This window comes from Lepidochelys olivacea, assembly GCF_965140295.1.
Source record: "Lepidochelys olivacea isolate rLepOli2 genome assembly, chromosome: 16".
NCBI lineage: Eukaryota > Metazoa > Chordata > Testudines > Cheloniidae > Lepidochelys > Lepidochelys olivacea.
The window spans coordinates 17,859,490-17,875,606 of record NC_140426.1 but is presented as its reverse complement, the minus strand read 5'-3'; the positions used below and the strand labels follow the sequence as shown (position 1 = coordinate 17,875,606).

The following is a 16,117-nucleotide window of genomic DNA, read 5'->3' as shown; positions in this document are numbered from 1 at the left end:
AGCATTATCGGAGCCGTGGCTGCAAAGCTGGCTTCTGAATTACTCCTACGTTGTAAACCTGATCTTTTTAGCAAACAACTGTATCTGAGTGTTCTGCAGAACTAATTAGTGTATTAGAAACAGCATTTTGTAACTGGCTTGGCGATAACATATGGCACAGCTTCAGAAGTGTCTACTGTCTGTTCCAGGCATTGCTCTTCTAATATAGGCTAGATGATTTTTATATGCTTATTGGCAACACTACTGGGAGGTTTTCAAAGAACTTTGACTCTCTGCTTTCCCTTTCCAGAGCTGATTTTTATGAATTTTTATAACAAAACAAAAAGATTATAGCATTTAGAATTAACTTTGGAGTCTCTGCTAATGTTTATGAAGTAGATGGTTGTCTTTGATTTCACCGATTGTTAATATAGCACTTGTTTATGGGAAAACTATTCTACCACCTGAAAACAGTATTACAAAACAGCCAGCAATAATGATGATCTGGGCACAGCACTCCAAGTCAGATCTAATTTTGTTTGCCAAATTTTACTGCATGTTTAAATGCATGTTAATGAATAATAAGTATTCGCCAGTTAGAGTATGGATTTTCCATTGAAGATATTCTTGTAAAGAATAATATCCTTTTGTTGTGAAGTTTGGAGTCCCACACTGCTCTCAGTTCAAGACATGATCCTGAGATATGCTGGGAACTTGAAGTTCCCATTGATTTCAGCATATGTCTGATTTGGCCCATTTATAAATTAAATGGAGAAACAAATCAGCTTTATTCTTGGATGAAAAAGCTAAGTTTGAATGAAGTGCAGAAGTGTTGAGAAGAGTGGGATAGTAGGGGAAGAGGAAGAAGGACAAGTGCAGTGTAAGGAGCAGGAAGATATATCTAAAGCCAATGTGGAGATAAACATGATACAATGTGTATGTGGTAGGGAATCTGATTTAAAGCCAAAAGAGAACTTCTAGGGTGTGGGAACAGGGTTTAAAAGCTGTTGTTACAGCTTCATTAGAAAATCCACCATTTTGACCAACTGGTGCATTAGATTTGATAAGATTTAAAAATTAAAAATCCTGTTGGTCTGTTTTTCTTTTGTGTCTGCGATGTGACAAAAGCGCCAGATTTTCTGACCTCTTCCCTTGTATTGAAAGATGCCCAATTTTTCATCAAATATATTTCAAATAATTTTTTCTCCTTTCCACTATTCCCTCTTGTATTTTTCTCAAGCACTTACTCTAACCAATGTTTATCAGCACTTGAAGCTTTCAAATCTGTAAACTGGAGAAAGTTGAGAAACATAATAAGTATATTGGAATACTTCCCTTCTGATCTGAGAATTGGTACGATAGCAGTCACAAAAGTAGAATTAGACTTCTCTACAGCACTTACTTCATATTTATTTTTATTTCAAATATTTGTACTTTAAAAAATAAAAGAAATAGTATTTTTCAATTCACTAATACAAGTACTGTAGTGCAATCTGTTTATCATAAAAGTTGAACTTCAAATGTAGAATTTGAATGCAGTTTTTTAATACATAAAATAAAACAATATAAAACTTTAGAGCCTACAAGTCCACTAAGTCCTATTTCTTGTTCAGCCAATCACTCAGACAAACAAGTTTGTTTACATTTTCGGGAGATAATGCTGCCCGCTTCTTGTTCACAAAGTCGCCTGAAAGCGAGAACAGGTGTTCGCATGGCACTTGTAGCTGGCTTTGCAAGATATTTATATGCCAGATATGCTAAAGAGTCATATGTCCCTTCATGCTTCAACCACCATTCCAGAAGACATGCGTCCATGCTGATGATGGGTTCTGCTCAATAACAATCCAAAGCAGGGCGGACCAACGCATATTCATTTTCATCATCCTAGTCAAATGCCACCAGCAGAAGGTTGATTTTCTTTTTTTGTGGTTTGGGCTCTATAGTTTCCTCATCAGAGTGTTGCTCTTTTAAGACTTCTGAAAGCATGCTCCACACCTCGTGTTAGGATATAGATATTCAGGCCTGTCTGTAAAGGCCTATACTCTAAGAATTTAGGTGTATTCTTATTACTTAGCTACTTATAGAGGTATAAAAGAGAGAATCAAAATCACTGTCTGCCAGTGTAAGGTCCTTCTCTTACTGTGACAGTCTGAGGCCCTGTGCTTAGGCTAAGGCCTTTGGCTAAGCAATAGAGGCAGCCATAAGCTGGGAAGCGACCAGTCACCTCCTCACATCCCAAACTAGTCACATTGAAATAAGGTGCTATTGGGCTGTTAGGAATACAATCCTGTCCTGATAATGCCCATCGCCTCCAGAGAAAGGGAAGTGCCTAGAAAATGTAAAAGGAAACTTAGTTTGATAGCATCCTGTCTGACAAGAACTCACTTATCAATAGCTGGGGTGTGAAATCCTCACTTCTGTATTGTTTTGTGATTATAGTTCCCACTTTGCTATTGTTTGTCTGTATAATCTCTCTCTGGTTCTGTGATTGTTCCTGTCCGCTGTATAATTAATTTTGCTGGGTGTAAACTAATTAAGGTGGTGGGATATAATTGGTTACATAATCATGTTACAATATGTTAGGATTGGTTAGTTAAATTTCAGGAAAATGATTGGTTAAGGTACAGCTAAGCAGAACTCAAGTTTTACTATATAGTCTGCAGTCAATCAGGAAGTAGGTGGGTGTGTGGGTGGGGGACATGGAACAGGGAATGGGGGTGGGGAAATTGGAATCATGTTTTGCTAAAGGGGGAAATGGGAACAGGGACATAGGTAAGCCTCTGTGGTGTCAGAGCTGGGAAGGGGGACACTAAGGAAGGAAACTGGAATCATGCTTGCTGGAAGTTCACCCCAATAAACATTGAATTGTTTGCACCTTTGGACTTTGGGTATTGTTGCTCTCTGTTCATGCGAGAAGGACTAGGGAAGTAAGTGGGTGAAGGAATAAGCCCCCTAACACCTCGTTCCTCTCAGATTTTGGAAGGCACTTCAGATTCTTAAACGTTGGGTCCCGTGCTGTAACTGTCTTTAGAAATCTCACATTGGTACCTTCTTTGTGTTTTGTCAAATCTGCAGCGACAGTGTTCTTAAAATGAACATGTGCTGAGTCATCATCCGAGACTACTATATTGTGAAATATATGGCAGAATACAAGTAAAATAGAACCGGAGACATACAATTCTCCCCCAAGGAGTTCAGTCACAAATTTAATTAATGTACTATTTTTTTAACGAGTGTCATCAGCATGGAAGCATCTCCAGTGGAATGGTGGCCAAAGCATGGGCATATGAATGTTTAGCATATCTGGCACGTAGATACCTTGCAAAGCCAGCTACAAAAGTCCCATGTGAATGCCTGTTCTCACTTTCTGGTGACATAGTAAATGAGAAGTGGGCAGCATTATCTCCTGAAATTATAAACAAACTTATTTATCTTAGTGACTGGCTGAATGAGAAGTAGGACTGAGTGGACTTGTAGACTCTGAAGTTTTGCATTGTTTTGTTTTTGAGTGGAGTTATGTAATAAAAAAAAATCTACATTTGTAAGTTGCATTTCATGATAAAGAGATTGCACTACAGTACTTGTATGAGGTGAACTGAAAAATACTGTTTCTTTTGTTTATCAGTTTTACAGAGCAAATATTTGTAATAAAAATAATAATATAAAGTCAGCAATGTACTCTTTGTATTCTGCGTTGTAATTGAAATCAATGTATTTGAAAATGTAGAAAAATATCCAAAAATATTTAATAAGTTTCAATTGGTATTTTAATGTTTAACAGTGTGATTATTTTTTTTTTGAGTTAGTCGCGTGAGTTAACTGCGATTAATGGACAGCCCTACTTTACTTTTGGTAGACCTGGCTTTTCAGATCAGACTCACTCAAGAAATCGTCATCATGTGGTGTACATGCAGATAGTATGATTTAATGTTGTTCACTCTTTTGTCCGTTTTCCTAAATGGGGGTGCAGGGAGGAACTATTTAGAGGGGCAGAGGGCTGTTCTCTATTTTTCTTCCTTTTCATATATTTATCAGATGGTTTATTGATACAATAGCAGATTCTCCACATGTCATTTGCCTTCCATCCCTCTGCCTGACTCACAATTCTGGCTGATTGTCTTAACCAAAGGCATTCTCTTTTAAACCAATTTACTGCCTCTTAAAGATTCAGGATGTATTTTTTTCCATAATAAATCTCTCGCCAATATTTTCTGCTCTTTATAAAATATCAGTTATTGACACATACCAAATCTGTGTCCATGACATGGTATCTGAATGCAATGGAAATTAGAACAAGCATGATATCCAGGCTGTGGAAAAGAGATAGAAGAATGATGGAATAGTATATCTAGGCCAGCCTCCCTTGCCATTTGCCTATTACATATTTAATGATTCTGCATGAGAGCCTTGAGCTTGGATAGTGGGACATAAAGAGAGTTCATCTCCTTGTCCAGTGCCTCCATTCTGGAAAATAAAATATTTGTAGATAGCTTTCTTCTTGTTCACTGACAATGCATTTGCCTAGTCTTCTGGAATCCTACTAGTGCTAGCTTTGACTTTCCTTTGATCAGTGGTATGGTGCTTTGTAAAATAGACTCCACAAATATTTTTCTGTGCTTAAATACCATACCCACAATAAGAATGTGTGGAATTTGGTATAGGGTCTTTGTTGGCAATAGTATAAGAGTAGGGCCTCGAGATGAAGAAATGGTTGAATATCTTCTGCTTTAACCTTATAGAAGTGGGAAGCAGGGAACTCAAACTCTAGACTAATTCAATACCTCTGCAGGACAGAGTAGAATATAAGAAAGGTGGGAGTAGCTCCTTAGCTGAGGAAGTAGGATAGAGTAAGTCCCAAAGGAAGGAACTATTGAGGCGGACAAGTCTGGAGTGCAAAGACTTAGTTTGGGGTAAGAGACCCCTAGGAGCAGTTACACCTGAGAACTTGGAGAAGCGTACAGTATATACAGGTTCATATAGTGTTGTGTTTGAATGGTCTTTTAATAAACAAACAACATGGAAAAGTGGCCTTTCGAGTTGGATTGGTTTAAATCAGTGATTTTAATAGTTTGAATCATGATTTAAATCAGCAATCAGGGAACCTTGATTTAAATAATATCTTATTTTGACTTTTGTACTTAGATATTTTCCTAAAGAAAGATTTGTTCTTATTGGTTGGTAACCATTAAAACGTTGATTTGTAACCAAATATATCCTTTACACTAAATTGGATACTACTGTTTGCTAACCAGAAATAGTATATCCATACATATTTATTTAAGCAATTATATAACTTAATAACCTGCATTTATTCAAATTCTTGACTCTTACATTTTTAATTATGTTAGAAAATGGTGAATGGTGTATTTTTTATTTACTAGATAATTTTTTAGTTGGGATTTGTGTCAAGCTACATTTAGATGGAAATGGGAATTAATTAAAAAATATACAAAAACTGCATTTTAAAACTGCTTTTATTAGTTAAATAAAACTACTTTAAATGTGCTAATACATAAGGGGAAAAAGCTTATCAAAGTACATTTTGGATTTAAAATGGATTCCTCAAACAAAGAAAATATTGACCATCGTTAGTCAATTAACCATAGTTAGTCAATTAATTTTGGTTGCCATTGACCAGATTTTCAAAGGTATTTTAGCACCTAAAGATGCAGACAGGTGCCTAGTGGGATTTTTCAAAAGCTCCTACACAGGTTAGGCACCTAACTCCCCTTGAAATCAATGGGAATAGGTGCCTAACCTCTGCTTGAGAACATTTGAAAACCCTACCAGGTGCCTATCTGCATCTTTAAGTGCCTAATGCATTTGAAAATCTGTCCCCATGCCCCTCAAGTTTTTAAATTGAGTAGAGCTCATCCTCTCCTGCCTGTTTTTATTCATAGATTGGAAGAGGAAGCAAGATTTCCTGCTTTCTCAACACCCAATCGATTTTCTTAAATTTGAACGAATTAATGCAAATGAAGAAAATGTTGTTTCTGCACCTGCTATCTAAACTGAACCCAAATATAATTAAGGCAAAACCTTTTCTGGACAATTGAAATTGAAAATACTTCCATTTGCTCAATTCTAAAGACTGAAAATAATATGCATTCTTAATGCAGTACATGGCATTGTGACAAATTTAGATAGTTTGAGTAGATCTCAAAAGGAAGATGTTTTCCCCTGATTATATATCTTATTAAAAAAGAAGCCGCTCTTTAACTCATTAGAATTTGAGGAGGCCTCAATTACAAATCCTGTTGCTGTCCTGTGCCAGCTGACTCAGGCTCACAGGGTTTGGGCTGCAGGGCTGTTTAACTGCAGTGTAGATGTCTGAGCTTTGGCTGCAGCGCAGGCTCTAGGACCCTGTGAGGTGGGAAGGTGCCAGAGCTCGGGCTGCAGCCCAAGCCGTAATGTCTACATTGCAATTAAACAGCCCCGCAGCCCAAACACTGCAAGCCCAAGTCAGCTGGCACAGGCCAGCCGCGGGTGCCAAACTGCCGTGTAGACATACCCATTGATGCAGTGCTTTTATTTATTTAAATGATGTTAATAGGTTCTGGGAAGTTTAGGCCTTAATGCTGATTGTGGTAATTTCAAATTTAACTTTAAACAGATTTTTTTTAAGGAAAGGTATTTAAATTTTATAAAGTCTGATATTTAAAATGTCATTTTTTAATCCATCCTCTGACCTTTCCTATCAGATTGTGGATTGCAAGCGTTGATGTGTATTCAGTTTTCACCTTTTCTAAGTGTAATATAGAGGTTTCAAGTGGTGTTTGGGAGAATACATTTAATAGGCAACATTTATCTTAATGTACATTCACTATTTCATAAACTGGGACAGCTTCCTATATCTGGAATATGATGACATGGTAAGCTATAATAGCACAGTAAAATAATTGCTTCTTTTTAATGCAAACCACTGTGGTGTTGTATTCTAAAGAGACTAGTTATGATTTGGATCTGTCCTTAAAAAACAAAGAAAAACCTAACTTTTCTAGTATAGATATAAGATTTAGCATTATTTTAACTTTCCTTACATAGTAAAATACAGAACATGTCAATGTTGGTGTGAGCCTGGCTTTATATATGCCAGACAAGTGGCATAATACTTCTAAACATTCATTTTTCATTCAATTTTAATTATCACCTGAAACTCCAAAATCTGTTGCCACAGCTTTTTATTTAAATCTGCAATAATTTGCATTGTTGTGTCCAAGGCTATGATGTGTATTGATTGCGGATCTGTTAAGGAGAAACTCCATGTTTCTTAATTAGCATATGGTTAGCAATGACCTCTTTTTTCACACACAAGTGACAGCTGAATTTGCTTTTTGCAGAGTCTGGAGTAACTGGATTCAAGTCACACAGACATATGCTTAGAATAGAAACATATCAGATGTAGGAAAGTTTAAAGTGACAGTGATCCATATCATTGATATGTATACTATTTATCTTGGAGTTTTGTGATGCATTTCTCCTCTTTCACCATTTTAAGGAAGATGTTCCTTGCTTTCACTGATTCTGACTCCACTATCAATTTCATTTGCATGGATAAAAACCATTAGTTTCCCTCTTCCCCCTTGTAACAGGAAGGATGGAGCAGTTTTTTACGTTAAAATGTTACAGTAGTTCCCTTCTTTACTTGTAATAAGAGGGTCGAGTTCACCAATTGCATGAGCAGGTACAACTCCACTAACTTACTGATGATGCCCAGCAGTGAATTTGGGTTAACTGCAAGATAGCAAGCAAAGCTTAAATGTCCCCAGTGAAAAGACTTCTTTGGGTTTTTTAAACAAATAAGACTAAAAAGAATAATTTAAAACATAGTTTAAAAAGCAAAATCTCAAAATTGCTTATCCTCCTTAAACAGTTCAAATAATTCCACGAGAGAAATAGTTTTTAGATGCAGAAATGTTTTACTTTCACTTTTGTGGTGGTTAGTTAATATTCTGAAAACTCTTTTCAAAGCCTAAGTGAGTGCTAACATGAAAACATGTCCACGTATACCTTCTTCCATTTGTAGCTCAGCAAGTCATGCTGTTTATAGATGCATTTGGCAGCAACCCACTAGCACCCCATCTGATCCTGTCCTTAAGGAGCCAGAGAGCATGCCCTGTATTTTTCTGCTTTGAAAAGGTTTTGTTAACTTTTTCAGAATACAAAGATTTTATGGTGGGTTTTTATTATTCCAGTGGCACAGTTCACACCACTAGAGTTAAGCTTTTCTATAAACCCTTGTTGTCAGTGGCTTATAACTTTGATATAAAAAATCCCTCCAGGCTGTTACTTAGTAATAATGGTCTCAGACTTCTGTTTCAAACTTTTTTGAGTTGTGGTACATATAAAAAGATATTTGAATTAGTTTTAAAACACTAATTTTTTTAAAAATCAAAAATAAATTTGCTCAACCATTGCAAAAATAAAAACAGTCAACATGGGGGTATGAGAACTCTGAAAAACTTTTTTAAAGCAACTTGATGGTTACGAAAGTGATTTTTTTTAAAATATTTCAGTTCATTTTTACAAATATACTTTAAAGTTATTAGTACACAAAATAGTCTAAATGATATTGTATTTTGAACGTATATGTATATTTTTAACGTTCATGTTATGGTTCTAAACTTTGACTTTACTCATGAGCAGTAACTATTTTCATGAGTATTTTTAATATGTGTTTGCATTCATCTTTATAACGATAGTACTTGTGCATCATTATTTCAGTGTGGAGTTAGGTTGCAATATTATCTTTATTATCAATAATTATTACTTAATTCACCATAAGTGTGCATAGTGCCTTGCAGACAAAAAGTACAAGTTCCTTCCTGAGGTGTTTATAATTTAAATTCCATGAAGTACAAAAGGTTTGCTTTCTGAAATAGTGTATGTAGGTGGGGTGCTATAAAATCTTTAGGACCAACACTTCAGAATAGCTATATTAATCTGGCATTGTAAAGCCACGAATGAATTATGTAGGTCTTCTCAAACAAGAGGCAATATAAACTTTATGGCACCTCATGCTCCCACATGTTGTCACATATTCAATATAATTTTGCCAGAGTGAAGTGATTTTTTGAAAAAAATCACTTATTCTCATCTAGTTTAGAATTATTTCTTTATTGCTCCTCTCTCTGCTTTCACATTGGGTTGCCTTGTTTACCACAATATATTAAACGTGTGTGACTCTTTGAAGTATGTTAGTTACTAAGGAAACACAGCTGTCATTCGCAAAAAGAAAAGGAGGACTTGTGGCACCTTAGAGACTAACCAATTTATTTGAGCATGAGCTTTCGTGAGCTACAGCTCACTTCATCGGATGCATCCGATGCTGTAGCTCACGAAAGCTCATGCTCAAATAAATTGGTTAGTCTCTAAGGTGCCACAAGTCCTCCTTTTCTTTTTGCGAATACAGACTAACACGGCTGTTACTCTGAAACCTGACAGCTGTCATTGGTATGAATGGAGTTCAATGAGATCACATTGCTAGAATTTCAGTGCTGAACTTCTGTTTCCTATTGCATTCTACCATATTATTCAAAGGTTGCATTTGTGAGCATTTTGTGTGCATTTCGTATTGCTCCAAAGTGATCTTCCAGTTTGCTGCTCTTCTCGCATTCAGCTTTGCTGGTGTGTGTCAGAGATGGTTGAATGAAATGTAAAAAACTTATAGCATGCACCCAACTCTGACTGATGAGTTGGAAGGATGATATCTGAATTAGTGATTATTACAAATGTAATACGAAGTCAGTTTATATAATGTCATGGAACAATCCTTGACCAGTAACTGATGGCAAGTGGTATGACAGAAAAGTGCTTTAAAAGTATTTTGGGAGCACAGCCGTAGAAATGCTTGAAAATTCTAGAGGAGTTTTGCCATGAAGGTATGGAGGGAGTCTACTGATTTCAGGTGCTCTGTAGTAGGAGGAATTCTCTCACCTTTGGAAATGCAGTAGCTAATTAGGAAGAGGGGAGGGAATCAGCCATCCACCTCTTCTTCCTTTCCTCACCATTCCTTGCACGCATTGGCTGGAATAAAACTTCTGGCTTGTTACCTATTGGATGGTTTGTCAAGATGGATTTTGAAAACTGTACCACAATCTGTTTGTGATTATTTTCATTGGTGCATATGTGGCATAAATAGACTTCTAAAATTTTTGGGTTTTTTGTTTTGTTTGGTAGGTATGTTGATGATGTGATCAGCCGCATTGATAGGATGTTCCCTGAAATGTCTATCCATTTATCCAGGCCAAATGGAACCTCTGCAATGCTTCTGGTAAGTTCCACCATTTGGTTCTGAGGTAATCCAGTGGGGGTTGAATGCTTAAAGGACTAATTTGCTGTTCTTAAAATGAATATTGCTAAAGACTCAAGTACATTTCAGAGTAGTAGTGTCCTGAGGCGGTACAATAATGTAGTTCATTTCTTCCTCTTGGTAAGGAAGATGGGAAAATATATTTGACTTAGTCCGAAAGCAAAAAGTACTGATCCAGTCCTGGAAGTCATATTGGCAGAGTTCAGAATCAGGAGGACTTTGTGGGAATCAGCCCATGGACATTGCAAAATGTGATTCCCAAGATCACTCTGCATTTCTGATGGAGAGTTGCAGGAAAGATTATTAATTGAACAGGAAAAGCATTAAATGAGTTTGAGGGGAAAATACATGTCTTTAATTTTTGCACTGATAAAAAGTTTGATAAATAACATCAGAATGACTGAGAGTCATTTGACAGTAAAAAAGATTTTGCCGTCTTGACTATGATCCTGATTCTGCAGCATTGAAGTAAAGGAAGTGTTGCCATTGAGTGCAGTGGGAGCAGGATCAAGTCTTGTTGCTGATTCTTAATTGGAGAAGCAAATATTCTTAGTATTAAGGTCTTCCTATTATCCATATTCTCCTACTTTGATTTAGTGAAGGGATTAATCTTTTAATTTAGAGGGCTTTTTGTTTTGAAAAGAAAAGTAAATGGTCAAAAATAGCTCCTCTCTCTAAAGGGATTAATGTGCTACTTTAACATCCAAACTATTAGATATGATTGTGGAAGACTGAGTCTACCCAGCCTCAAACACGTTAACCGTGCCTTCAGCAGCATTATGAGGGAGGGTGAGTTTAATGGGGTAAAAAAATCCCAGTGAAATAAGTTTGTCAAATTATTTCTGGGTCATTGAGTTTCTGTTCCATGATCTAGTCAGGAATTTGGCATCGGAGGGAATGAGCAGTAAAGACTGGATTATCGATAAACAGGTCTGAGATATTAGAGTTTCTTCTGTTTGAGTGAGCAAGCTTTTATTCCACAAGGACCTATCAGCCACATCAATTTTCACATGCAGCTGCTGCGTTAATGTCAAGACGAGAGCATTTAAAATTTTTAGGGTAGAAGATTAACCTGTTGAAGGGTTTTGAGCAGTGGCTGTATGACACTTTTAATGTAGTTAGCTATTTTTGTGCTATCAAGGTGAGTGATAGAAGTCCCATTTTTTGGCACATTTAAAATAAAACAAAAAAATATATACTATGGGTGGGAGAGGAAGTGGATGGGACCTATTCAATCTTTTTCATCTAACTTCTCATTCCATTTCCTTTTATGATTAATTTTTCATTGTCACATACACAACTATGGAAAGATTGGATATAACAGCTGTGTGGGTAGGTATGGATATATATGTAGTTTAAAACACTGTCATAAAAAGGTTCAGAAACTAGGGTAATTTCTACAAGGGTATCCAACATTAGCACTTTGATACTGTGCTGATGGTCTTGTACATGTTAGATAACAAATATCCACGTGGAAAGTGGTCTCAAGGAGACAGAATATGGGACCAGAAAAAGGTTAACCTGTTCACGTTACAGAACACATTTCTTGGTTTACTTAGTGCTTCCTGGCTCATTATTCAAAGTATTTAATCTTCTATAGTTATAGTGAATATTAAAATGAATCTAAAATCAGAATCTTTGACAAAATGTAGCAATACACTGGCCTTCAATTTCAAATGTTGGGTCATTTAATCCAATTTTACACTGATGATTTCATCTGTATTTCTCAACAGGGGGAAGGAAAGACTTGCACAAGATGTGCTGATTTATAATTATAATATCCTGGTGGTCATTCTAACCTTCTTTTTTGGTCACTTTGTTGGAAACTTCAGTTAATCAGATGTAGAAAAGAATTCAAGCTTTCATTTAATGTCCAGTCTGAGACCAAGCTAAACCAAACTGTAAACATATTTGACAGGTTTCACAGTAGCAGCCGTGTTAGTCTGTATTTGCAAAAAGAAAAGGAGTACTAGTGGCACCTGAGAGACTAACCAATTTATTTGGGCATAAGCTTTCGTGAGCTATAGCTCACTTCATCGGATGCATCGATGAAGTGAACTATAGCTCACAAAAGCTTATGCTCAAATAAATTGGTTAGTCTCTCAGGTGCCACTAGTACTCCTTTTCTTTTTGTAAACATATTTGTGACTCACTGTTAGTTGCCATCTAGAATCTGGGCTGTTTCTGTCGCATTTGTAGACTTTAGAACCCTCAGTATGGGAAAATTCCCTGTACATTCCTTAAAAGGATGAGTTTGTTTATCCATAAGTCTAGCTGTGTTGATATTTAGTTTCAGGTAATCAACTAACATCCCATTATTAATTTTCTTTGAACAGACAAAAAATTTTAAGAGATTAACTGAGTCAGAAGTTAAACAGCTGCTTTCATAGGCATTAAAACATGTCAGTTTGATTAATCAAATGGAACCACATAATATCTAAGGAGCCATAAAATGGTAGTCCTCATGATGCTTTTAAAGTCGCTCTTAGGTTTATTTATTTATAGCATTTTCTGTATGAGAACATATTTTCACTTTGAACCCAACTTTGCTGGATTCAGAGCAGCTCCTACTAAAGGCTGAGTGCCCTCAAATTATTTTATTGTAGTGGGAGTTGAGGACACTCAACACTGTTTAGGACCAAGTCCCAAGCATACAATGTGATTTGGCCACATTGACAGAGTACAAGTAAGGAATAAAGTTGTTGGAAGAGACTCTTTTTTTGCAATAAGTAATAACATGTTGGATTGCACGATTAACTTGCCCTCTGTGTACCACCAATAAATCAAGGACATGATTACTGGTACCAGATACTTGCAGTGTACTGAACCAGTGATATTCACCTTTCGGTTGGTATTCACATAATCCACAATCAGAGATCATGAAACTTTGTTGTTTGTTGTATACGGTCATGTAATGATCATTTTTCTTTTCAGGCAGCTATTCCTTCTATTTCCCATCTGTGTCAGGCTATGTTGCCAATATGGCATCTTCCATTTGCCCCTCACTGCCATAACAGCTTTTGCTGGTTTCAGCCACAATCGGTCAGTGAAAGGGGCTCTGTGATGGCAGTGAGACTGGTACCTGTGCCACTAGAGAAAAGTGAGTCTTCCCTAATACTTGTGACTTGTCGATATCTGAGTGAGAGTCCCAAGTAAGACCAGTTTAGAGTTTCTGCACAACGGCACTTTTTCTCTGCCACAACGCTTCCTGGTTCATTCCCTTACTTCAAATAGTGATTCAAAAGACATGTATTATTTTAATTTAAAAAATTTGTATCAACAATCTGTTTACCAAGTAGTCTTTATTAAATAACTATATAATCTCATTGATGCAACCTTTGTCCATCCCTTCCCTACTGTTTTGTCCCCCCTCAGTTTTGCATTATGTCTGAAATTATAGTGTAAGCTCTCTGAGGCAGGGGACGTGTCTTGCTTTTGTACTGCAAGGCATCCAGCATGCTCTAAAATAATTCAGCTGACCAAGAAAAGTATATACTTACTAATAAAGGTATTGGCATGAGGAACAAGTATATTAAGAAGGCCCAAATTGTTGTGACCTTGAGGGCCCATATTTTCAAACATTGGGCTGGATTGTGCCCTCTCCCTTTGTGAGTGGAAGAGACCAAAATGGTAGGTCAGTGCAGGGGATGTTATGGAAGGGATCTGCTGGGTCAAAAACATGGCCTCCCTCAATGTTAAATTAACCCTTCACGCTGTGTAACTCTCATTGTGGGGCTTCGGGATATGTATTTGGAATCCTGCTTCTAGGGAGCTGGAAGAGGGCACATGCAGAGGCCAAGAGAAGTCCATTTGTTTGGGGAACCAACCTCCCGTTTGTTCTATGTGTAATGGGGATGTAACTTTGATGTTCTATCCCAAAAAATCAAAGGCAAGACAATTCCACAAGGAGAACTTCATAATTTCCAGCCCCACGACCACCCCCTTCCCCCGGAAATTCTCACTCAGAGGATGATCTTGCCCTTCGTTTTAAAACATTTTCATTTTCAGACTTAGCAATGCATGTTCTGTTATCATGACCTTTTTGAGTGTCTAGTTTGAAGTTTTGAAGTTTAGCTGTTCTTAGTTATCTTTATGGGGGAAGTGGTAAAAATATGCTTGCTATACCTTTTATAACTTCAAAAGGATGAAGGAGTTTGTTCAAACTTTCCAAAACAAATCACCTCTGGGAAGAGAACTTACACTGAAAATGTTAGCCCAAAAGATTATTGTTCGAGAAAGTTTTGAGAATTTAGAAATTGTTTTGCAACTTTAACAATAGCAGTTGTGACTACTGTAATCCACAATTCCTTCAATGTCCCAAAAGTAGTAGTTCTCACTGGAAAGACACCATCTGGCAAACAAAAGTAGACCTGCAGGCTTGCTTTCAACTGGTAGTAACCTTCTTGCGAAGCTTGTCCATCAGTTAGCAGTATACATCTTTCAACACAAGTCGCAACCAGTAAGCAAGAAGATACTAACCTATTCCTAGAAGCATAAATGTTGATTCTGAAAGATTCTTACATGCAATCCTATGTGGCTGTTGCTTCTTCCAGACAACTGAGTCTTTTTGTGTTTCAGATTTATACACAGCAATTGTACCTCATTAGCTTGGATTTAGGCTGCATAGACCAAACACATAAATCATTGACATCTTTCAGAGCTGTGTGAAATCCTCAACTGATTTTAAAAGCTGTTTATCATGGTATTTCGGTGTGCAGTTTAATCCCAATCTACACTATTGATTTTTCAATTAATTTTTTACTTGTAGCTATGCATGAAAGAAGACAAACATTCACTTTAGATCAGCTTCAATAAAAGTGCTATGCAAAATTAATTTGCTATGGCAGTGGAGTGAACAGAGGACTCTTTTAAGGTTTTTCTTTGACTTTGTTGCTCAACTTCCATTAGCTTGCAATATTTAAATTGGGATGATAAACAGATAAACTTTTCCTAATATGTTAAGAATACATGAATTGTCTTAGACTTTTTGTTGTTTCTTTGATTATTTAACCTGTTAGATTCCACACAACATTCTTTGTAAAACAGGTGTGTTTCTTGTGAGATCAACTATCTTCTTTGTTACTTTGTGGTGATCACTGCCCGGGGGAAAGTATTCATCTCCCTAAATTAAGAGTTTGGAAAAAATTTTAGAACATGGACCCTATCTTAATAAACATACTGGGATTGATTCTCAATTATGATGTTCCTGTGCTTGAACTGTAAGCCACCCTAGCGCTCCCTGTATCCTGGGCTGTGAAGGGACCAAACCAGCCCTCAGTGTGAATTAGAGCACATTCAGAGATCATATCAAGCATACTTCCTTGTGATGGCAGCAGTCGTGCCAAAATGGGAAGTCATTTGTGACCCTTGCAGTGTGAGAGCCCTAAGTCACTTTTAACCATTTTGCAGCCTGCCTTTTAATAATCAGAAGAAGACCTTCAATTTTGAATGAAAAGTACTCATACTTGACTTAAATCCCTTTTTATGGTTGTAGTGAACCACTTAGTGTGAAGCAGGTAGACATTTTTATGTACTCTCTCACCTGGGCTTCCATAATGTCAAGATTACATGCAAAGTCACTTTTAACAAGATTTACAGTCAGCAGTTTTCTCCAGAAAGCGGCTGTACGTTCAGAGTCAGATCCTTAGCTGGTGTAAATCGATGTTGCTCCAATAAAAGTAAATGGATCATACCCTAAAACTTTAATAAATTGTGAAATGCACAATGTATTTCAAAATAATTAGAGCTTTCTTCCCTGTTGGCTTTCATATTACTGGGGTGATCAAAACTGGTACACTTTATTTGTAATAGGTAAAATACAGATTA

The 16,117-nt window shown here is 36.7% G+C and overlaps 1 protein-coding gene across 1 annotated transcript in view; it reads left to right on the top strand.

Moving 5' to 3' along the window:
- The window catches only part of MED27 (mediator complex subunit 27), a 178,613-nt gene that overhangs the window by 123,087 nt on the left and 39,409 nt on the right, over window positions 1–16,117 (top strand). Inside the window, exon 4 of the mRNA XM_084649743.1 lies at window positions 10,159–10,252. Coding sequence (XP_084505869.1) covers window positions 10,159–10,252 — 94 coding nt within the window. The remainder of the gene's footprint in view (window positions 1–10,158; window positions 10,253–16,117) is intronic.